This window comes from Vombatus ursinus, unplaced genomic scaffold (genome assembly GCF_900497805.2).
Source record: "Vombatus ursinus unplaced genomic scaffold, bare-nosed wombat genome assembly UNPS02014786.1, whole genome shotgun sequence".
Classification (NCBI taxonomy): Eukaryota; Metazoa; Chordata; class Mammalia; order Diprotodontia; family Vombatidae; genus Vombatus; species Vombatus ursinus.
Genome location: NW_020954564.1, coordinates 11,207,676 through 11,232,203, shown reverse-complemented (window position 1 = coordinate 11,232,203; position 24,528 = coordinate 11,207,676). Strand labels below are relative to the sequence as shown.

General features: G+C 40.5%; 1 protein-coding gene across 1 annotated transcript; it reads left to right on the top strand.

Annotated features, from left to right (window-relative positions):
- Positions 1 to 11: 11 nt before the first annotated feature.
- On the top strand, positions 12 to 24,322 carry LOC114047092 (probable RNA-binding protein 18). Its single transcript, XM_027867804.1, has 6 exons — positions 12 to 144; positions 2,498 to 2,616; positions 11,453 to 11,579; positions 13,793 to 13,879; positions 16,510 to 16,595; positions 22,129 to 24,322. Exons 2-6 carry the CDS (start codon positions 2,504 to 2,506, stop codon positions 22,286 to 22,288), a joined length of 573 nt encoding a protein of 190 aa, XP_027723605.1. The 5' UTR covers positions 12 to 144; positions 2,498 to 2,503; the 3' UTR covers positions 22,289 to 24,322.
- The last annotated feature ends 206 nt before the right edge of the window (positions 24,323 to 24,528 follow it).

The window sequence follows — 24,528 nt, the reverse complement described above, 5'->3', positions numbered from 1 at the left end:
CGCATTTCTGGTGGCTGTGGCGGAGTCAAAGAGAAGAAGAGAGGTCGGGGTCCGGGCCTGGAGGTTGGAGTCAGGTGGTGGAATCCCGAGCTGAAGCCGCCTTGCGGCGGGAGGAGCCGAGGGGATCAAGCCTGAGCCCAGAGGGTGAGTTGAGGCCCGCCGGGAACTCCCCCGCTGATTGTCAGCCACCTCCTCCTCCTGCCCTTCCCATGCCGACTGCTCCTCCTTGCCCCCCACGCTCCTACCCCCAACCCGGCTTATCCCCCTGTCCTCTGCCCCTCCTATACCCCCTTATGGCGGCTTCCACGCACAGTTCCCTTTCCCACTCCATCTTCACCTCCTCCCTTTCTCTTCAGTTCAGTTCCCCAAGCATTTATTATATATACACCTTTTCTCCGCCACCCCCGTCTTTATTACTGCTGTGTTCTCCTACACTTTCCTACCCTTCAAATGCTGTTCCCAGTCTCCCTAATATAGCACACTGCTCTGAATGGTCTTGGCTCCTTTTACATCATCCTTTTTTTTTTTTTTTAAATCCTAACCATCCTTAAGAATCCATCTCCGACTGAAACAACACATTTCTTCGAAGATTTCCATAAACCAATTCAAGTCCACAATCATGTTTAATTGCCCACTGTGTGGCTGGCGTTGTGCAAGGCTTTCTGGATAAAAAGAGGGGGACAAAAAGAGTTTACATACTGCTGAGAACCACAGGCCCTCTTGCCTGAAATGTAGGGTGTGTCAGTCACCTTTTTAGTTCCCAGAAGTGGCATATGTGTTCTCACACCTACCAAGAAGTTTCCAGTGATCTTGAACGATGTACAACCTTGGGTAACATGGGACATTTCAAGGACTGAGGCCAGGGGAAAGAGCAAGTCCATTCCCCTATCTCTCCTCAGGTGCAAGAGTGACTGTGTCTCACACACACACACACACACACCCTACTCAAATTCCAGTGACCCCCTATTAATTTCTAGGATCAAATATAAACACCTTGTTTAGCATTTAAAGTTATTGACAACCTGGCCTCTTCCTGCCTTTCCACACTTTATACACTTTACTTACCTCTACAAATTTTATAATCCAGTCATACTGTCCTTCTTGCTATTCCTGGAACACAACATTCCATCTGCCAGCTCTGTACTTTGGTACTGGCTGTCCTCAATTCCTGGAATGGTCTTTAACCTCTCCTCCAACTCTTAAATCCCTGGCTTCCTTCAAAGCTCAAAGGTTTCAATGGGCTCAACTCAAAGCCCACTTTCTTCAGGGGGCCTTTCCTGGTTGTCCCCCTTCCTCCTGCCTCCCCAGGTTGGTAGAGCTTTCTTCTATAAAGTTATCTTCTATCTACTCTATATGTATCTTGTATGTAGCTATTTACATATTGTCTTCATCATTAGGATGTAAGCTGTATAAGGTCAGGGACTGTTTTTTGCCCTAGTGCTTAGGACAGTACCTGAGAAATAGTAAACACTTAATAAATGTTTGTTGATTTTTCCTTCAGATGCCCCACTATGCAGTCTCATCTGGAAGAAGCTTCCCCAAATCCCCATGCCAAATCCTTCACATTTGTTTTGAGTAACACTTGTTGAACTGAAATTAACTGCCCAACTAACCTTCTACTCCAGACACCAGGCTTAAGTTGTTGTTCAGTCATGTCTGACTCTTCGTGAGACCATGGACCATCCTGTCCATGGGGTTTTCTTAGCAAAGATATTAGAGTAGTTTGCCATTTCTTTCTCCAGTGGGTTAAGGCAAACAGAATAACTTGCCTAGGGTCATACAGCTAGTAGGTGTCTGAGGTCAGATTTGAACTCAGGTCTTCCTGACTCCAGGCCAGTGCTCTATCCACTGAGCTGCCTCCATAGGTTCTAATGACATTCTACCTATTCACTCTCAGTACTTCATATGGAGAGTTTCTTGGCCAGAGCTATCAAAGGAGCTGTCCTTGGGGTATTAGTGCTGAGGCCTTATGGTTAGAGTAGCTCAAATTAGTTGGTCAGTCATAACTCCTAAGAGTTGAGAGGGAACTTCAGGAAGTCATCTAGTCTTACCACTTTGTTTTGAAAGCAGTATGTTATAGTGAAAAGAGGACTGATATGGAGTTAGAGGACCTGGATTCAAATCCCAGTTCTAAAACTATGTGACCTTGAGCTAATCACTTTTCTACTCTGGACTTAATGTTGCTTCTTCCTTTAAAGAAGGGAGTTTGGACTAAGTGATTATTAAGATCCCTTTAAGGCTTAGATTAGTGATCCTGTGATCTTTAAAGTCCCTTCTAGGACTAAATCCTTTGCTCCTGTGACAATAATCTTAGAGGGACTTACCAAGGGATCAGGAAGGAAGAGACTATATTTTGGTTTCTCCTTTCTCCTTTCTCTCTCCTTCACCCTCCCTTCTCCCCACCCCACTTTCACCTTACCCACCCTCCCCCTAAAATTACGTATATCTTAGTTTCCTGACTGAATGTCCTCCCCTTGTTTCATCTAAAATTCCACAGGGATTGATGGAGGCAGAAACCAAAACTCTTCCCCTGGAGAATGCATCTATCCTTTCAGAGGGTTCTCTGCAAGAGGGGCATCGGCTATGGATCGGCAACCTGGACCCCAAGATCACAGAGTGAGTCTAAGTGTCTTTCTCCCAACAACTGTAAGTGATGATTTTAATGTGAGGAAGGGATGCTCATTGAATAAATGAGTTTTGAGCCTGCTGGGTGCAGAACACACTGCTAGGCACTGGGAGATCATAAAGATAAATAAGTCAGTTTCTGCCCTGAAGGAGTTTGCACCTATTAGGGAGAATGAAACGTGGATATAAATCAATAGACTTTACACATCTGGGCCTCAGCTTCCTTATTTATACAATGAGGGAGTTGGACTAGGTCAACCCTTGCAGCTTTCTTGCAGCTCTAAATCAGTGATTCTGTGAAAACAACACACATTCAAACGTGGTGAGTGCGTAAGCAGAGTATAAAATGCTAGATCTGATAAAAGAAAAATCCTTTCTAGCTGGCAGAGTTGGAAAGGTTTCCTGGAGGATGTGGCATTTGCTCTGCTCTTTTAAGTAGAAGTAGAATATAGAATTGAAATTGGAGTAGGGGAGGGGAACTGGAAAAGGAAGAAATGGGCAATCCAGACATAGACAGAACAACATGAGTAAAGGTGCAGAGGCAGAAATATTGATGAATTTTTTTGAAGAAAAATAAGCATTTTGGTTTTCTGAGGGTATGTCTCCTCCTCCCACCCCTAGCCCCCAGCTGCTTTGAAGATTTAATATGCATTTGGCATGTTTATTAATCCTATCTTTTGTGTAAATTTGGAGTTTTCAATGGCAAGCCAGCAGGATAGGAATCCTTAAAACTGTAGGTTCATTATGATTTAAAGTGGAAATAAACCTTAGAGGTCATTTAGTCCAAACTTTTCATTTTACAGATGAGGAAACTGAGGTCTAAAGAGATGAAGTGGCTTGTCCCAGGTCACAACTAGTAAGTAGCAGAGTCAAAATTCACAACCAGGTTTTCTGATACCAAATAAAATGTTCTTTTCACACCACACAATGCATCCCAACTGGCACACTGTGGCAAATTGTTAATTCTTTGAAAAATCTTTACTTCTGAAGGTCCTTGAAGCCAGTAAACTTCAAAAACTAATATATCTTTCACCCTTGTATCATATTCTTCCCATTCTTGATGCCCTTATTCTCTTAGAGAATTTGGATATGTTACAGATCTTTTGTATGGTTTGGGTTGGGAGACATGACTTCGACTGGTGTTCTTGTGATCTATTTTCTGTTATTGAACTTTTTTTAAAATTTTATGTTACTCTTGCTAAAGATTTTCTCCCTAGTTCTGCTACTCAGGAAAAATAATATTTATTACTCTATAGTTAAAGTGAACTATTCCTCCAGAAATATGCCCTAGGTAATGAAATCATTTCCAAAAGGAGCACATCCTCCTGCTATAAAGTGGAAAAGGGCCTTATTACCCTATCTCATAGTTCTATTAGAATACAGAACATTAAAAAATTAGAGTTGGAAAAAAGCCTTAGAGCATAGAGTTGTAGAGGGCCTAGGAAATCATAGAGTCCAATTTCCTTGTTTTACAGTGGGAGAAATTGAGACCTGGGGATAAGAAATGACTTGCTCACGTACACACAAGGTGTTGTAGAGGACCTGAGAAACGATAGGCTCCAATACCCTTGTTTTGCAGATGGGGAAACTGAGAAAGAGGGAGACTATTTTTCCCCATAAGGGATCCTTTGATTGTCGTGATAAATAATGGTCTTGGGGGGCGGGGATTCAGACCATACTGTGTGCCAGAAACAGCTCCCATTGGAAAAGGATCCCACAGTAAGGACAGTTAGGAGGAGGGGAAGGGTGAAACAGAAGAGGGCCATGCTGCAGCCAGGGTTTGAGCCAGGATCAAAAGGTACAAATGGCTAGGAAGCGATTGTATATGGGTCAGGATCCATTTTCATTTCTGTAGCACTTTCAGCCACAGGATTTAGAGCTTCTAGAGACCGCAGCAGCTATCCAGTCCAATCTCCTGGTGAAAAAGAATCTACATGGCAACACATGCAACAAATAGTTATCAAGACCTTCCTTGAAGTCCTCCGGTTAGGAGGAACCTACCACTTCCAGAAGCAGTTCATTCAACTTTTGGATAACTCTGGAGCTCTAACTTTTGAAGTTTGTCTTGTGTTTCCTAGTAATGGTGAGATGGGGACAGCAACTATATAATGACAGGAGAATGCAGCTAGCACTTACTAAGCACCTATATGCTATGCATTGGAGATACAGAGACAAAAGTGAGACAATCTCTGCCCTCAGGAAGATTGCATTCTGCTGGGGAAATACAACATGGTCCTGATTGGGCAATGGGTATTGACAACAGAGGGAATTGGGAAAAGCCTTTTGAAGGAGATGGCACTTGAGTTGAGCTTTGAAGGAATGAAATGCTGATTCAGTTCAAAAGAAGATTCAGACACCAATGTTTTTACCACTACACTATGCTGCCTTTCTGATTTTACTTCTTGTAACTTGCCCTAGTTCAAAATTGATCAATCTTAGCTATCACCAAATCACTGTAAAAGCCGTGGTAGTTTCAGTGTCAGTTGCTCTTGTGGCTTGTTAACTTCATTTATCAAGACCCTGACATGGATGCAGAGATGTAATATGGTACTGTAGGAAGCATACTAGATATGATGTCAGATAACCCAGATTCTAGTCTTAGCTCAGTATTTTACTGTGACCTCTCACTTTAGGCAAGTTCTTGACTCATTTTGGGCCTCAGTTTCTTCATCTGTAAAATGAGAAGGTTGGGCTAGATGATGTCTAAGGTTCCTTACAGCACTCAATCTTTTTATCTGATTTTTCCATCTCTATTGCTATTTCTTCTTGTGCTTTATTGACCTATTAGTGCAGTTAATGTAATATCCAACCAGGATTGTGTTAGGTGGTACTCTTGATTAATGACTGCCAATGAGAAGAGCTCTTTCCAACATACCCAGTGCTTCTCATTCCCTACTCTGCCTATATGAATGGAAATCTGAAGGGTAGAAACAGTGTCTAATATAGTTCCTTGCAATAAGGTGGTTGTTCTAAAGGTGTCCTGGTATCTAACAGGAAGGGTCCAATGGGTGTTTGCTATTTCACATGGGTCAAAAGTTGAGTCATTGAGTGTTCCTATCCATTAATGCAGCTAGCATCGATGATGCAGATTTGCCGCTTTCCCACCTTTGCACCCTAGTTCCCTTCCAGCTGATAATATTAATTATTTAGTCACCTGTACAACTTGGGGCCTGATTGGCCTAGTTAATGCATTCATTCCCAGATTTTTCCTGCTGATACTTTCTTTGTGCTTCATACTGAGTTTTGCCCTGCATGAAGTTTTCCCTTGTCACCCACAAATCACTGGCTAATTCCTGCTGCATTCTCCTTCCACATCCCCTTCTTATCTTGATTCCCTACTCATATCCTTGATCTTTTCCACACCTCTTCCTCCTCTTTTACATGAACCATGACAGATGCCCCTTCTCATTGAGTTTTGGCTCCCTGCCTGTCATTATTCTAGCATATCTTATAAACTGTGGTGTGTAAGATGGCTGTGATAGTCCCCTAAGCTCCACCCTGAAAAACCCTGTTGAAATCCTACCCATACTTTTAAAGCCCAAGTTGTATGAACAAGGGAGTATGGTGGTTTTGCTTAGCCCCAGGGGGCAGAACTAGGAGCAGTGTGCGGAAGTTACAGTGGAAATAGATTTGGGCTCAGTGAAGGGACAAACCATACTAATAATCAGATCTGTTCGAAATTGGAGTGGGCTTCCACATGAAGAATTGAGTATTCTTTTCCTGGAAGTTTTAAAGTAATGGTTGAATAACACTTGGAGGATGTTTGTAGAGCAGTGGTGTCAAACCCAAATAGAAACAGATCCCTGCAGCCTTCATATTGACTTAGAAAACCACAAATTAACGTTATCTATGCTGTATTATATTTTTTTTATTTTGTTAAACATTTCCTTATCACGTTTTAATCTGGTTTTGGCCATGCCAGGGAGTTTTGAAAGCCCCTAGTTTGATACCTGTTGTAGAGGACTTTTATTGCTTCAGTTTTGAGTAGGATTGAATGACCTCAGAGACCTCACTTCTAAACTACAATTCTTTGAAATGCTACCTCCTCTATGAAGCTGCCTTTGATGTCCAATATAGAAAATTGCCTCCTACCCCCAGTCACCCACCCCAGGGACCTCCCATAACATTTTTAAAAATTTTATCTTATTTTTGTTGATGTTTTTTGTTCATTTCTGAACATGATAGTATAATAGATAAAGCATTGGTCTCAGAAAGACCTGAATTCAAAATCTACCTCTACCACTTAGTACTCGCATGATCCTGGGTCTCTGAGCCTTAATTTCTTCATCTATAAAGGGATAGAGTTGGCCTTCTAGCTCTAAATCTTTGATCCTATGATCCTATGGTCCCTCTCCTCTGCCCATCAAGTCATCTCTTTTTAACAACTGTGTTTGACAGTATATGCAGTTTTCCATACCCCTAGTCCTCCAAATCTACAATAAAGTAGGAAGAAAGATGTAGTTTCTCAACTTTATCTTCCCCCAGACTTTGTCATCTATTGCCTTCTGTGTCTGTATTTATGTGAATGTATATACATAGAGTATCCCAAAAATTTTAGTGTGGTTGAAATTTTATTTTAAAGCTTCAGGAAATGATGGAAACTGAGGTCATTATATATGAGGAAACTAAAGCTCAGGGAAATTTAGGTAAACTTTCCCCAAATCACCTAGTAATCAGTTTTAGGACCAGGATTCAAACCCAGGTATTCTAACTCTTAACCCCCATACTCTTCTCCTATACCACACATTATCCCTATTTCACATGAGGAAAATGTAGTTCAGTGAGGTTGTGCCTTGCTCAGGTTAGCAGCTAGATATGATGAATTCGAGCCCAGAAATACCCACTCTGTGCCCTGGCAACCTTCCACTACACCAAGATATTGGCCGTTTACAATAAATAGGATACAGTTCCTTTCTAGTAGAAAGGAGGATGAGACATCTATATGAAAAGATATAAGACAAATTATAATATAAATGGAATACAAAGTACTATAAAATTAGTCACATGAGGGAAAAATCATCTTCCATTGTGAGAAATCAAGGAAGACATCATGGAGGTGTCATTTGAGTTAGGTCTTGAAGAAGACAGTAAAGTATCAGCAAGCGTTGATTGGAGGTTCACGGGGAGAGTGTTGAGGGGTACAGAGGCCCAAAAGCATATATAGGTTGTGTTCTGGAGTCAGCAGGGAATCCAGTTTGGTTGGACCAGAGAACATTTAAGAATTTGTGTGGGCTAAGACTGTAGCCAGGTTGTACAATATCACAGAAACTTCTACATCTAGCCCCACAATTGTATATTGAGAAAGTGCCAATACTGTCACCACAGGGTGAGAGACACGTTCTCTAAGGCGGTGACACAGAGCTATCTTCTGCTGTAATTCTATAGTTAAATACTGTGATGACCACAGCTCATTAAATGGAGCCAGTTTCTGATGACTAATGAGCTCTCCTTCTCCCCTTCCCCCCTCCCCACTTCATTGGCAGATAGAAGTGCTTGCAGATGTGAGAATGAGCCTCTTCAGGCTTTGTCCACTATCAGGGTTTGCAGTCCCCCATCTCCAGGAAGCTAAATGGTAAACAGTTAATTCCTTTTGTTCCAGTGTTCTGATAATTTCGAGAAATAATCAGACAAGAAAAGGATCCTGGAGCAGTTGAAAGACATAGACCTCACAGATGTTCCTGAACTCTTAAGGTCTTACTCCTTGGGCAAAATGTGTTTGTTACAGCTTTTCAAAGAATAATCTGTCGGCATGTTTCTTTCTGATTAGAATAAAATTCATTTCCTAGGAAATGCCCGTCACCTTACCTTCCTGCTACTAAGCAGAACAGAGCTGAAGAAAAGATGACCCACCTATAGTAGCTCTTGGGTCAGTTACAAACCTACCAAAAAAAAAGAAACTGCTTTGACCTGACTATACAACTGCTGGCACAAAATAGAGAGTTACTGGTAAGGCAGTGGTTTGAATGGGTGTCATATATAGAGGCTGTAGCTGAAAGCCAAGGCATTTTGGAGGCTTATATAACTCATCCGTGAAGTCTACAAACTCCACGTACAATTCATACATTTCTAGAAAAATGAGTAAAACCACCACTTATATTTAGTGTGTATAATAACTCTTTCCTTCCTCATGGGAACTTAGCTCCCACATTCTCACTAGCACATAGTATCGCAAGGGCAGTTGAGAAAAGAGGACTTAAATAGTTGTATTGCCTTTCCCAAGTACCCTGAAAGAAGATGGATTAATACCAGTTCAATTCAGCAGAAATTTTTCAAGTGCCTACTATGTGCAGAGTCCTTGTTAGGCACTGAACAACAAAGGCCAAATGGATATAGTCCCCTTGGTAGTTTGTGGTCTTGCAGGTTGAGGAAAACAAACAAGAAAAAAAGAAAGTCGAGTGTAATGGGGGAAAGAGATTGAGAGAAAGTGCTCTAGGAAAAAATGAGGAGAAAAAATCATTTCTATCCTAGTGGATCAGTGAAGGCTTCATAGAAGAGGAAGCACCTGAGGAATGTTAAAGAAAGAAAAGAATCCCCAAAGTTTAAGGTGATGGAGGTGTGGCATGCCAGAAATGGGCTATGGCCTATGTGAATACATAGAGACAGATAATGCAGAGCCTGATTGGGAACTAGATTGTTGTTCATTGGCTGGATTGTATAACAATGTGAAAAGAAATAGGCTAGAAAAGTAACCTGGAGCAGCAGTGTGCCTTGGGAGCTTGAAATCCAGTACTAGGCCTGTGTTATGTCTCCTTGCCCCCTGGGAACTCAGGAAAATGTGCTGTTCATGTCTATCAGTATCAGATTATGCAAAGGACAAAATTCCATTTTGTATCTTCCACCCTCCCTAAAGGGACCCTTACTTAGGAACCTTTTTGATGAGTTTTGCCTAGAAAAAAAAAAGAACGTAAATGAGGCTATGACAACATTACTAGCTCCCTATGGGGTAGAATTCCCAGTAATAACAGATTTAGCATGTGGTCTGATACCTTTTTAGTATCCCAGGGACAGCATTGTTTAGAGAGAGCCTTGACTCTCAGTTTGAATAGCGTGGAGGGTGCCAGGAGGAAGACCAGCGGAAAAGGAAATGGGAGAGCTGTTGGTTTGTCTCACCCTCGACATCAGATGACAGGAAGTGGAAATTGAGCTTGGCCGAGGTAACCTGTTGAGGCCACATCTGTTTGAATAACTTAAAAAGCTCTATAGAAACCAAACAGTTTCTGGAGTAAGGAGTCCAGAGAGAGGGGGTGAGGGGCAGAAGAAGCAAGCAAGAGCTTGGGGGTGAACACCCTTGTCTGGATTAAATTTCTTCCTTGGCTCTCCATGATCTCAGCTCTTCAACAGCCCATGTATCTGGCTGATTATTCAGGGATGATTCAAAGGGGCTGGCACTGTTCCCTAGCTCTACACCAAGCCAGCCACTCAGTTTGGGGCTCACTATTGTCCTGGTGTTCATTCACATCAGGGAAGAGCACTCAAACCATTATGGAAATGCTACCGATGGTGATTGGACTTTTAGAAGAGTCCTTATCTGATGGGAAAAGCTTTCTAGGGGTATGTGGGTGTGTGGGGGGTGTGTGTGTGTGTGTGTGTGTGTGTGTGTGTGTAGGGGTGTGTGTGTGTGTGTGTAGGGGGGTGTGTGTGTGTGTAGGGGAGTGAAGCTGTTTTGTTTTGTTTTGTTCTTGGTGGTATTGTAGTTATTTACAAATATCGCTCCACTGCCAAGAAATTAAAAATAAATAAATCGACACTATTTTTGAGTCCTTGTCCAAAAGGAAAACAAATGGAGCTTGCAGGCCAGACAGCTGTTGGTTGCGGGTGGGGGAGGGGGTTGTTTTTATGTTAGAACTGCAATAATTTTAGTCACAATTCCAAGTAGAGGCAAACAACTTTGTTTGCCAAACAAAATAGGACATCATTGGGCAAGGGTGGAATGTTAAGAGTCAGAAGGGTGTGGTAGAGCTGAACATAGCGTCAGAAGTTGTGGGTTCAAGTTCAGGCTTCAGAACTTAGTAGCATCAATAACCAAGCTATACCTCTCTGGGTCTTGGTTTCTTTGTCAGTAAAATGAGCATAATACTTGGACTAGAATTGCAAAATATCAGAGCTAAAGATTATTATATAATAAAGGAAATCATAAAATCATAACATTTGTAGCTGAAAGGGGCTAGAAATCATTTTGTCCGGATCTCCTCATTTTCTAGATCAGAGAAACTAAACCTGGAGAAGGGAAGTGATTTGCTCACAATCATATACATAGTAAATAACAACCGGGAATTTAACTCATGTGCTCTTCCTCTAAATCGTGTTCTTTCTCCCTCATTTTAGTGAATCCCTCCCCTGAACTGTCTTGGATTCATTTTGTATCTATTCTCTATTACTTCTATGGGTACAGACAGTCTCCCCCATTAGAATGTCAGCTCCTTGAGGCCTGGGACTTCTCTCTTTGTATCTCCAATCTTAGCACAGCACCTGACGCATAATAGGCATTTAGTAAATGCCTTTCTGTGAGAAAATTGAGACTCAGAAAACAGAAATGATTTTCCCTAGGTCACACAGGCAGTAGGTGGCAGAGTCACCTCTTGAACCCAGGTCTTCTGACTCAAAGTTTAGACCTCTTTGTATTCGCACACTTTCTAAGATTTGTCATGAGGAAAGCACTACAGAAACAGACTTTCACTGTGGATTAAGGTTGTTAGAATTGAGCATCTGTGGAGTAAATGATCTTCCTCTCAGTCCCCTTGGCCTTTTCCATTTCATAATAAGTAGCTAGTCAGAGTGTGGCATATTCTTTGCATGTTGTCCCTGACCGTTATTCTTTTCTCAACAGGTATCACCTCCTCAAACTCCTTCAGAAATTTGGCAAAGTAAAGCAATTTGACTTTCTTTTCCACAAATCTGGTGCTTTGGAAGGACAGCCCCGAGGGTATTGTTTTGTCAACTTTGAAACCAAACAGGTACCTGTGCTGTCTCTCCAGTGTGTTCATTGAAACTAATTCATTCACTTCCTGCAGGGGCACGTTTTGGACCCAAGGTCTAAGGCTACTGACCTGTTTTCCAAGTTGAATGCCAGAGGGTGTTAGTGTTTGGCATAAAACTGTCTTTTCCAGTTTTGAGGCAGTCTCAGTCATCCCTTCGAGGGCTGGCCAACAAAGCTAGTTTTGCTTTTGGGCCTTGAGGTATTAGAGTTCTGTGGGGCGCCACCCACAAACCATATTTTATTATGATTGGTTCATCATTCACTCCTTACCCCCAAGCCCTCTAGGAACATGCACAAATGTGAGTATGTGGAGAGCAAGAAACAATCTTAATTTTAGCCATGATACTTTTTTTCCCTTATGTTAAATCCTCGTTCCATTGAGAGGGCTAGCTTAGATCATGAGCTTTGCAAATAGAAACACTACACATTACAATGTTGCCGCATAAGGGACTTTGCTAAGTAATTTTTTGAGCGAGCTGAACTAAAAAAAAAAATTACCTTTTAGCAGTTATTCCTAAAAAGGAGTATACTCTAGGTCTCTTCTTGACTTTTCCCAGATATTAGAATGTGATGGGTACTTTCTTTGATTCGGAATCACTGAAAACGGCCACCATTTTGGCAAGGAAGCTGGAGAGAACACTGTCTCAGTGTTCAGAGGACATACTGCATGACTTATTGACAGTGTGTGTAGTGGAAAGAGTTCTGACCTGGAAATCTGGGACCCAGGTAAGATCCCAAAATGGTGGGCAAGTCATCTTCCCTTTCCAGGAGTCAGTTTCCCCTTGTGTAAAATGAAGGGTAGACTAGGTGGCCTCTCCAGGGTTGTTCCAACCATACATTCTGTGACTCTTTGCTTTAACCATGTGATCAGGACTAAGCCCCTTCCTCTCTTTGCCCCTCAGTTTCCTCGTCTATAAAATAGAAGTAATACCCATTTTGACTATTGTTTACTACGACTTAGGACTATAAAATGAGACAGTGAATATGAAACTACTTTCGTATCAGTGATCAATGAAAGCATTAGTATCTGTATTTTCAATACGGTATGCCAAAAGTCCTGCACAATAGTATATATAGCATAGAAGTGGACAGAGCACAGTGGCCATTCACATTATGAAGTAGAAATGAAAAACAAAGTTTCCCTTGGCTCTCTGTCTAGCCATGTGTGCTATGTGATGGGGCAAGAAGGGGTAGCATTGGCCAACTCCAGATGGTAGACAGTACTTCAGACACCCAGGAAGACAGAACTGGGACATAAGCAAAAAAAGAAAACTCTTCCGGTGCTCTATCATAACCTCTTCTTTCTCAATACTTTCCCTTCACTCAATGGATTTTTCATCCCCAGTACATACATGAAATAGGCACTTGGCTGATTGCCCTTCAGATCTTAACTTGGTCAACACATATTGGGCAAGGATGTTTGATAGAGCAGGAACATACAGCCAGGTTTCCTGGGGGTGACCTAGGCCAGCTAATATCCAGGTTCAGGAATTCCTTTCAACTTCTTTGCTCCTTGAAAAGGAAGGGTGTTTTCATTAGTTGAAAGCATTTGTTTCTGAAAACCAGGTGCAAAGATTGAGTCACACAACCACCTTCTTGCCTAGTCTCCTTGACTGACTTCTGCTTTTTCCTGCCCAGAGTTTCCTTGACTCCCACAGCATCTGAAAGCACTACTAGAATGCAAAGTATGGGTTCAGCTCTACGACAGAGTTCCCTGGCTCCCTAAGAAATATTGGCTTATAGTCTGTGAAGGGCCTCATGATAAAAATGCATGGCAGTACCACTCTTTGTTTTTGTTTTTTGATGCAGCCTTGAAGCCTAGATTTTCAATGCTGAAAGGGACCTTAGAATATGGAATGTTACTGCTGAAAAGAACTTTAGAAACTAATCCAATTCCTTCATTTTACAGATGGGGAAACTCGAGCCGGGGAGGGGGGGTGGAGTGGAGGCAAGTGTGACTTGCCTGTGGTCACAAAGGAAGTTTGCAGTCGAGCCCGGGCTAGAACCCAGGTTCCCTGAGTCCCAGGTCAGTGTTCTCTCCACTGTATCACTTTGCCATTGGTCAGTTGCTTGTTAAAAGCAGTTCTGCCAGTCATCTTCAGCTCCCCAAATTGAAGTCACCCTATGATAATAGATCTAACCAAACCTACATTTACTTTATTTACTAACATGGGTCTTTTTCCTGTATAGGAAGCAGAGCAAGCGATCCAGTGTCTCAATGGCAAGCTGGCCCTATCTAAGAAGCTGGTGGTACGATGGGCACATGCCCAAGTCAAGGTGAATCCCATTCAACAGAAACAAAAAGACATAAGCATCTCAGATGTAGAAGACTGACAACAACGGTCCAGGCGCTTTGACAGCAGGGGCAGATATTGCCATTCAAGACTAGCCAGTTATTGGTGCAGAAAAAAAAAGGGCCCAAGCCATTCATTCCTCTTTAGGAATACACCATTAACCTCTTAATTAAGCTTTTATCCTTGATGTTAGAATGTGAACTCCTGGAGGGCAGGGTCTGTCTTTCTTTCTGCTTGTATTTGTATTCCCAGTGCTTAGCACAGTACCTGGCACACAACAAGCACCAAATAAATGCTTGTTAACTGCTAGACTTGGAATCAGGAGATATAGTTCAGATTCCATTTCGGACACTGTGTTTTTTGCCATGATCCAGTCACTTCACATCTCAGAGCCTTGGTTCCCTCATCTGTTAAATAGGTAAAATGATATTTGCTATGCCTCCTCACAAGGGTGAGGAAGGCACATTATAATAACAGCTTGCATTTCCATAGCACTTCAGGATTTATAGCAAGTATTGTTAGCCCCATTTTTGTATGAGAAAACTGAGGTAACAGTATGACCATTCCACTTACTTGCTCAACAAGCTTCACTGACTCCCTTTTAATTCTAGGCTAAAATATAAACTTCTCTGTTTGACATTTAAAGGCTTTTACAATATCTCTAACCTATCTTTCTAGACTGATTTCATGTTACTTTCTCCCACATACTCTATATTACAGCCAAGCTGACCTCCTTGATGTTCCCTCTATACAACATTTCACCTCTCGTCTTTGTGCCTTAGCACAAACTGTCTCCCATGCTTGCAGTGGCCTGAAAGCTATCATAACCTCTACTTCTTGGACTAGCTCCCTCCCCCCCCCTTTAGGTTCAGCTCAAGTGCCATCCACTACATGAGGTGTTTCCTGATCACCCGTTTGTTTGTACACTCCCTCCCTGCCCCTGAAATTGTTATATTTTATATTTACTTATCTGTGTGTGTTGTTCTTGCCTTCCTCTCATAGAATTTTAACTCCTTGAGGGCAGAGATTGTGCTCTTCACTAGAGCACATTTGTTGAACTAGTGGTTATGTCCATGTTCTGCATCCTACTAAAAAATGCTAACAAGGGAAATTGTCATTTCTCTGTTTCAATTGAAAGACTCTGCTTCATAGCATTGCTTTTTCTGCATTGTGTCCCTACAACAAAAAGCTCCAAGGACTCCTGGTTTACTGTTTCACATTTTAGGATCATAAACTTAGAGCTGAAAAGAACCTTAGAGGCCATTTAGTCCAATCCCCTTATTGCGCAGATGAGAAAACTGAGGCCCAGAGAGGTTAAGTGAATTACCCACCGTCATATAAGCCACATACATGTCAAAGGCCAGATTGAAACCAGGTATTCCTGACTCCTGAGTCTAGTAAACTGTCTACTATATCATGCTATGTTTACTATTCATGGGAAAACTTTACTTATTTTCATATGGAAATTCCTCAGATATCCAGTTTCCCTCGGAGCTATGGTTTCCCAGTCTATAAAAATTGAATTCAATAAGCATTATTAAGCACCTACTATATGTAAGAGACTCTCTTAAGTGCTGGTCAGACAAAAAAAAAATGTGGACTTGAGACTCCATGACCTCTTAGGAAACCTCCAGCACTAACAGGCTATATTTTTAGATTCTTTCCAAGAGCTCATATTGTGTTCCGATATTCTTTGTCATAAGATCCCTACCAGCTGTAACAGTGTATGTTCCAGCATCTATGTGCTGAAGTCTTTTCCTGTTGTAACATTCTAAGGTCGCTTATAGCTCAAAATATTCTCTATTATAAGTCCCTCTCAACTCTGACAGTCTGATTTCTCTTTCACCATAGAATTTTTTCTAGTAACTACAGGCCTATTTCTTGTGCCTCTCCACACATCTCAAACCAGTGGAGACTTCAGGATTCAGAAAACATAGGTAAAATTCCAAGCATAATATTTCTGACCATGATTTTGAGGTGAGCTGTGAATAGACAAAGTGAATGTGGAAAGAATCCAGGTGTAACAGTATGTTAAAGTTGAAATAGTAAAATTAGAATTTAAGAATAGGATATAAGAGATGTCTGTATTGGTTTATTGGTATCATCTGTGAATTTGAAACTAAAACTTCCTAACTTCCTGCCAAAAGAAAACAGCCCATATCAAAATCAGCTTTTCATCTTGTTTCTAAAATTAATGGTTTGGAACCAGAGCAGTGTATTGTTTTGCATCTAGTCAAAATGTGAAAGAATTTTAAATTTAACTAGCATATGGGCTGGGAACTTCTTAGTTTCAGGCTTCAAATTAAAGGCAGCAAGGTAGGCATAATAAATAGATTGTTGGACTTGGAGTCAGGAAGACCTGAGTTCAAATCCTACCTCAGACACTAGTTGTGTGCCCCTGGACATGTGACTTACCCTCTCAGCCTCAGTTTCTTTACCTGTAAAGTAGGCTGCTAATAGCACATACCTCAAAGAATTGTTGTGAGGTTTAAATGAAATAATATGTGCAAGTGCTTTGCAAACCTTGAAGTACTATATCAATGCTAATTAGTATTAGTATTATATGGTAGTCATTGCTGAAATGAAATAATTCCTTTTTTTCCTTACTTTCAGAGATATGATCACAACAAGAATGACAAAATCCTTCCAATCAGTCTTGAGCCATCATCAAGCACTGAACCCACTCAGTCCAACTTAAGGTAAGGCTTTATATTTCACATTCTTGCAAAACATCATCCCCATGTTGTAGTCTGTCTTTGATATTTGTTCATGACAAAGCAAACTTTTTTTTTTTTTGCGAGGCAGTTGGGGTAAGTGACTTGCCCAGGGTCACACAGCTAGTAAGTGTCAAGTGTCTGGTCTGAGACTGGATTCGAACTCAGGTCCTTCTGACTCCAGGGCCAGTGCTCTATCAACTGCACCACCTAGCTGCCCCGACAGAGTAACTTTCCACCTCATCATAAAGAAGTATCTATTTCCTCCTCTCCATGTTGGTAACTGTTCGGTGAATATAAAGATGTCCAGATTGGTCTCTTTGTGTGTACTCTTTCCCCTCTCAATCCATCTTCCACATAGAAACAAAATTGATAGTCCCAAGACATAGGGCTGGGCATGTCACTTCACTGCTCAAGAAGCTTCAGTAGCTTCCTGTTGCCTCACATTCTGACTCTAGACTGTCCTAAAACCTATCATCAAACCACTAATCCCTCCACCCCTCAGTAATTTTTCTAGCCGTTACCCATTACTACTTTCACTTCCCCCTCTCTCCAGCCATGACCCTATAGTTATCTAATTTGATGCTATACTGCCCTCTATTCTGAAATTCCTCAACCCTGGGTCCTATCAATTCTCATCCCTTGTCATACTTTATTCCTAGCTTTTTCCTACCTTCCATTGCTTCCACTCCTACACACATGCTGTTAATTGGAACTAGATGAAGTCACTCGACCTGCTGACTAGGTACCTTATAAATGTATTTTATCCAACTTTAACTGGGCCCTTACTGAAGCAAGTTAATCCATTTATTCCTTTCTAGTTGCTTCCCTTACTCCCTGCAAAAGCTTTTCTAAGCCTTTTCTCTCCTCAGACTTCTCATACTTTCTCTTCTCCCTCTCTCTCTCTCAGGTAAGGACCTTTCCTCTTATTTTGCTGAGAAAATTGAGGCCATTCAACAAGAGCCTTTCATCCACTTTTCTGGATCTCAAAACCCCTTGACATCGTCTATCTAGTCTCACCTCCTTGCCCCAGGCTCTGAAAAAGAAGAGGCCCTTTTTTTGCCAAGGCCAAACCCTCTTCTCTAACAGATTTCAACTTTAATCACACCCTCCCCCCCCCAAATATTCAACTTCTATCTACTGGTTCCTTTCCTACTACTTTCAAACATGCCCAGGTCACCCTTATCCTTAAAAAAACTTTGACTAGGCTCTTCCATCCCCTCAAATTTTCATATCCTATACCTCACCCCCCTTTGTCAGCCAGACTCTTAGAAAAAGATGTCTATGATTCTTTCATTTACTCTTTAGCCTTTTGCAACCTGGTTTCAGACTTCATCATTTGACTGAAACTTCTCTTTCCAGTGTTCCTAATCATCTCCTGATTACTAAATATGATGGTCTTTTCCCAGTGTTCATCCTTCTTAAGCTTTTTGAAACTTTTGCGTACCTTATCTTCCTGGTTATTCTCTTCTTTCTGGTTTTTCATGACCCCACCCTGCTGACTTTCCTCCTCCCTGTTTAACCACTTCTCCAACTCTTTTGTTAGTCGATCATCCGTGTCACACTCCTAACCATAAGTGTTCCTCTAGGTTCTGTCTCCCATTCTTCTCTCTCCACCTTCTCTCTGGTGGTGACCTCTTTAGCTCCCATGGCTATAAATATCATCGTTATGTCAATAATTCCCCCAATGTTTCCCCTGAATTTCAATCTCATTTCATTAGTTGGCTATCAGGCATTTCAAACTGATTGTTCGGGAGATAACTCAAAATCAATAATGTCCCAAATTCCCTAAAGACCACCCCTCTTTCAGCCTTCCCTTTTTCTGTCAGAAGCATACCGCTAATTATTCCAGTAACCCAGGTTCATAACTTTAGCAATATCCTTGACTCCTTCATCCTGGATTACTTGCTGTTGTCCTCATCCCATTTCTGTGTCTTTTCACATCCCATCTCCCATGCGCATCTGCATGTCATCTTCCAAAGGCCTTTCCTCTTTCCCCCAGTTGTTAGTGCCTTCCCCTCTACTCCTAAGATAAATCACTTTGTGTTTATTCTTCATGTATTTATTCTATATGTGTTCAAATATTTACTTATTTGAGATCGTGTTATGTCATATTGTCCCTCTCCAGTAGAATGTAAGCTCCTTGAGGGCAAGGATTATCTTACTTTGTATTTGTATTTCTAACACCTAGCCCCATGTGTTTATTTTAAATTTCCCCACAGTATACAAGTTCCTCAAGTAGAATACCATCTCTTTTGTGTTATAATTCAGTTCAGAAATATTATTAAGCACCTCAAGTGTAGTGCTAGACGTTAGGGATACAAAGTTTAAAAAAGAGTAGTTTCTTGTATATTGTCAAATTTTTAAAAAATAATTTGTCTCTAGTTTCTTGAGAGGCAGCCAGATTGATACTAAAAAGAACCCCAAACTTGGAATCAGAAAACCTGAACTTAAGTATTGGCTCTGCTACTTACTAGCTTCCCAAAAAGCACATTATAAGCTATAAAAATGCTATATAAATGTGAGGCATTCTAGTATCATAGAATTAATTTACGGCTTGATGGAACAGATTATCTGTCCAAGTTGCTCGTTTTACATATAAGGAAAATGAGTTCCTAAGATCACATAGTTAATAAGAAGCAGGACTTGAATTCAACCCCTGTCCTGAGATTCTGAATCCAGTGGTCTTCGCATTATCCCAGGCTATCATTCTCATAAATGTCTCCCCTCTTTTTCAATCTCCAAGTCATATTTACTTTGCCTTTTAGATTTCTTTAGAGGGAGGAAATAAGGTGAAAAGGAAAGACCAGTGTCAGGAGTCAAGAGTCCTGGATCTCCCACTTAAGAGTTTCCAGGCAAGCGCTTTGTCACTATAAATAGCAATGTCGGCGTGAGCTGTTGTCATCCATACATTGCACAAATACGTAGTTACCTTATGATTTTTTTTCTACACAGAAAACATCAACTTTATCTGTCATTAAAATGCATGTATATTTATGGAGAATTGTTTGCCTGCACTTTGTATCCAAGTGGCAGAAGTTCCAGGGAAATGACATTCCCCAATTGCCCATGGATTTTTGTAGACCTATTACAGATTTATATAATATCCAAGATTGTTTTTTCAGTTCACAAGTTTGTGTTTCCTCTCCATGTAGACTCATGAGCTCACGACTCAGTTCGTATCTTAAGCTATATATCATTTAGAAGCTCAACAAAGGTAATGAATAGTTTGTCTTTCTGGTCTTTCCCAGGACTCTATCATTTGCAGAGCATTAAGTTCAGTATTAAGTACCTGCTAAGGGCAGAGTACTGGATAAATAACTCACATTTAGAAAGCACTTCAAAGTTTATGAAGCACTTTCTTTACAACTCTGTGGGAAGTAGCACAATTATTATTATACTCATGTTACAGATAAAAATATGAAGTTTAGGACATCTGTGATTTGCCTAGGATGACACAAAGAGCATACAGTCTAATAGGGATGATAATGACATGTGCACAAGTAAGTGTGATCAATATAAAGGGGAGAGGTACAACAAAGTGCTCTAAGCAAATTTGAGGAAGAAGAAATTATTTTAACCTGGAGAGTATAGGAAAGCTTCTTGGAGGAGGTGGCACCTGAGCTGGACCTTGAAAAGAGAGAGAGAGTTTTTCCATAAGTGGAATTGAAGGAGTATGACCCAAGCTCTAAGGATAGAAGACATCTACTGCTTAGTGACAGATATCCCAAAGAGACTCATTATGAACTTGGTGTTTTGACTTGTCAGATTCAGGGAAGCAGAGTCCCAGACTTGAAAGGAAATCCACAGACTGCAAGAAGTTAGCACCACATGATCTTCCTCTGTTTCTTACATAGGAGTAACCTGCTAACAGCAGAAGGAGGAGAGGTGGCAAGGCACACGGGTAAATGAGAAAATGAGTTAGAAATTCTCCAGACGGGCTCCAGTATGTTGACTTGCTTGTTGACTCAGGAAGAGACCATCATAAGACAATTAAAGTAATTCATCCAACAAATATTTATTAGGTCCTATGTGCAGAACACTGCTAGGTGCTAGTTAAGATAATAAAGTTTATCATCTAGTAGGGAGATAAGATGTTATGCAAATAGCAGTAAAAATATATTACATACACACATCTATCTACACATGTAAGTATAGATATTTTGTTATATGCAGTATTACATAAGTTCATTAAAGGGATATGAAAATCTCATGTAAGATCTGAATGGAAAAAGAAAGTTGCTAGCTAATGGGAAATCACAGGAGGCTTCCTGGAGAACATGGCATTTGAATTAGGCTTAGTCAATAATATTAGTAAAGCTTGAGGCAAGAGAGAACAGGAAATATTCCAAGGACAGTCTCATCCAGTTTTCTTGGAAGGATAAGAAGGCAGAGAGGAGGGAGAAAGGTAGAAATGTGGGATGGCACCAGATTGTGGAGGGCTTGAATGCCAAGAAGAATGGTTTGACTTTTACTAGGGAGGCACTAAAGATTTTTAAGCAGAGTACTGACAACCACATCTCTTCATAGGGAATGTTATTTTGACAGTGGTGCAAAGGATAATGGTATTCCATCTCACTGTGCTGTCATATCAGCAATCCATGATAACTATTGTTTTGCTGACCACATTTTCAATTTTTCCTGACTCCCAGGTCAAGCAACATGGTGTATCATTATCCCTGTTCAAAGTACAGTATTTCTACTCTAATAACATCTTGTTTTATATATACCTATATGAAGTCTTCCTATCTGAAAATTCCATTGCTTATGATAACTACCACATTTCCATAGTACTTGAATTTACAAAGGGGTTTCCTCACAACATTAAGAGGTAGGTCAGAGAGAAATTATTATCCCTGTTTTATAGAGGAGGATTGAGACTTAGAACAAACAAATGAGTTAATCTTAGTTATGAAACTAGTAAATGTCCAAACCAGAACTCCACCCTGGGTCTGTGGATTTCAGACTCAGTCCTGTCCTCTTCATATGTACTTTATTCTGCAATGAGAGGAAGCCGTAAAATTTGAGCCCCTTTTCCAGATAGCAGAAGCAACAGAGTAAAGTGAAAAGAAAACTGGAGTTGCAGTAGCAACACTTGAGTTGAGGCTTCAGCTCCAGCACACATTATCTTCTTGGGACTAGGAACTAAAGCTATGATCTCATTCATATGGAGATTTCCCTTTAAGGAAGAGGTTCCTCTGCTTAGATCACTGAGGGGTTAAGTGACTTGTTGGAGGTCCAGGAGCTAGTATGTTTAAGAAGTAGGACTTGAACCCAGATTTGCTTGGCTCTGAAACCAGTTCTCTATTCACTACAGCACACTGCCACTCTCTATCTGCCTGAACCTGGGCGAATCACTTTACCTCTCTTTGCCTCAGTTTTTGACATCTGTAAAATGGGAATACTAATATTTCCTGTGATGAAAGCATTTTATAAGCTTGGGTTATTATAGAAATCATAGCTCTTATTATTATCATTCCATCACTGATTCACGAACTCTTTGCTCTTCTTTTTCCAGTGTCAGTGCAAAGATAAAAGCAATCGAAGCCAAACTGAAAATGATGGCCGAAAACCCTGATGCTGAATACTCAGCAGCCCCTGTTTATTCCTATTTTAAACCACCAGATAAAAAAAGGACTAGTCCTTACTCCCGAACTGCTTGGAAGTCTCGAAGATGATGGTTGGAAAGAGCTGTAGCAGCAAAGAAAACTGCTTGATACACCTAAAATCCTCTGCCTTTGTACTTTGTAGATTTAAATGGTACTATCCAAGAGCACAATCACAACGTTAGAGTTTTGTAACATGGCATTTTAAACTTTTCTTATGGCTATTCCTTGCCCAAAGTATGTATAGAATTGAATACCATCCAGAATAGATTGGATTGCATCCAGAGCTCTGACTTTAACACAGGGATACTCTAGTTGACTGAGCTGTTTGCATTTTGTGAGTCCAAAAATATTATTCAGTATACCAGACAAAGAGAAGCTGACTATTTTAACCTAGAAAACGAAATTTGTCAAAGTACTCATTTTCTAAAGAAGTAGGGATCGGGTGGGGTGAAAAAATGTGTATTCTGCTTTGTCTAAATGTCTTCAACACCTCAGGGCAGCAGTCAGGGTGGGTGGTGAAAGGTGGCCAGAGACTACTTTTGAGGTTCTGTTTTTTAATTGTGTTCATAGGTGTCCCCAAAGTTTTACAGTATGGAAATGCCTCAGATAAGGAGTGAAAAGGAAAAGTTCTTTGCCAAAGAGAGCAGGTCCTTAATCTGTTTCAGCATTCTTTTTCTTATATTTTAAATTCCAAATAGGAAGGTATGGTGGATGTCTGAAAACTATTTTAAAGAAGATAAATCTATAGAGCCCATTGATGTTTTTTCACCAACATAACAATTCAGTCTTGAAAACCTTTTGTCAAACTAGGAATGTATCTTTTTTAAAAATACTGTTTAGCACAAGGAACTAACAACTGTAAGAATGTTAATGAGAAACTTTTAGAAATTAGAAGTCTGCCAGGGGAGTTTTATAGCATGAGAATACCTTCTTCAGAACTATATTTTGGCCATCTTCATGAGCGGTAAAATGAATTAACTCTTTTAGCAAACATGAAGGCCAAGATAGCCCTTGTCAAACACCCTCTCTACTAATCTGTCATTTTTAATTCAGTAGCAGAGATTAAGCTGTGTTGTGGGGGAAGGGAGTTGGGGATAAAGAAAGTGGAAGGAGTAGGGAGTTTGTATAATAGGTATTTCAGTCATTGGCCTAGTAATTTAGGAATTTTCTTTGATAAGAAGTGCTATATGACTTAAAATTTATTGTATTGGTCTGAATAAGCTGTATTTTTTCCTCTGAACCTAGAACACAGCCTATAATCCAGGTTGGGGGTTTTTTGTTTGTTTAGAAGAAATCTCTTTAGGAGGACAGCCTCTATTCTGGCAAATATGCTTAATTTTCATACATAGAACCCACCTGCTTGTCTTCTATTTTATTTGGATTTGAAAAGCCCTCGTGGTGAAAGATAAAAAGTTAAGTAACCGTGAAGCCAATGGGGATGGTGTTTCTGCCAGCACAATTTTAGTTATTCAGGATAAATTTTGGCCAAGTGTTTCATTGGGTAGCTTGTTCACTCCTCTAAGTCATTGATTTTTTCTGGGTGACACCTAACTTTATGGTCAAGAGCTTCCCCCTTTTTCTTTATAATAAAGCATGTTCTTTTTCTAAAGCAACACAAGCCTTCCTATATTTGTTGAATATCAGAAATGAAGCTTCTTGGCAATATAACTGCATCATGGTATAGTATAGCTTTAGGATGTATTGGATTTAGAGAAACCTTGTGTATGGGAGAGGGCTTGTTTATTTGTTTGCTTCCTGGTTAAGTGTCTCTCTTGAGCTATCTTTAGGGTAGCTCATATTGGCAATTAAGTAAAGACATCTCTTTGGTGCAAGTGATATCCCTTCTTATTCAGAAAGATGGGAGGGCTTGCCTGGCCATTGTCTTATGGATGGTATCCCCAGCAGGTTTGGGATGAAGTAGGACTTATTTAGTGCAAACCAGTCTTCTATTTTTAATAGGAATTTTGAGAATATTTGACTTTGAATTATATAGAGCTGTTTCCTTTAGAAACCAGAGCTATTTATTTGTATTGAAGGCAATGTTATGATTTATAGCAACTCTTATTTCTCTATGTGAATAAATGCAAGAAAATGTTGATACCATTTCTTTTTCTCTTGGGTCACTGGAATCAAGATTGTGAAACTGAAGTTGTCTCCCCTCACCCCTAATGCTCCCATTCCACCTCCCATGTCTCTTAAATTCTTACCTATCTTTTAAAGCTCAACTCAAATGCTGCCACTACCACTACTTCCTAAGAGAACAAGACAGGAAAGGGACCATAAAGATCATCTAGTCAGTCCAGCCTCAT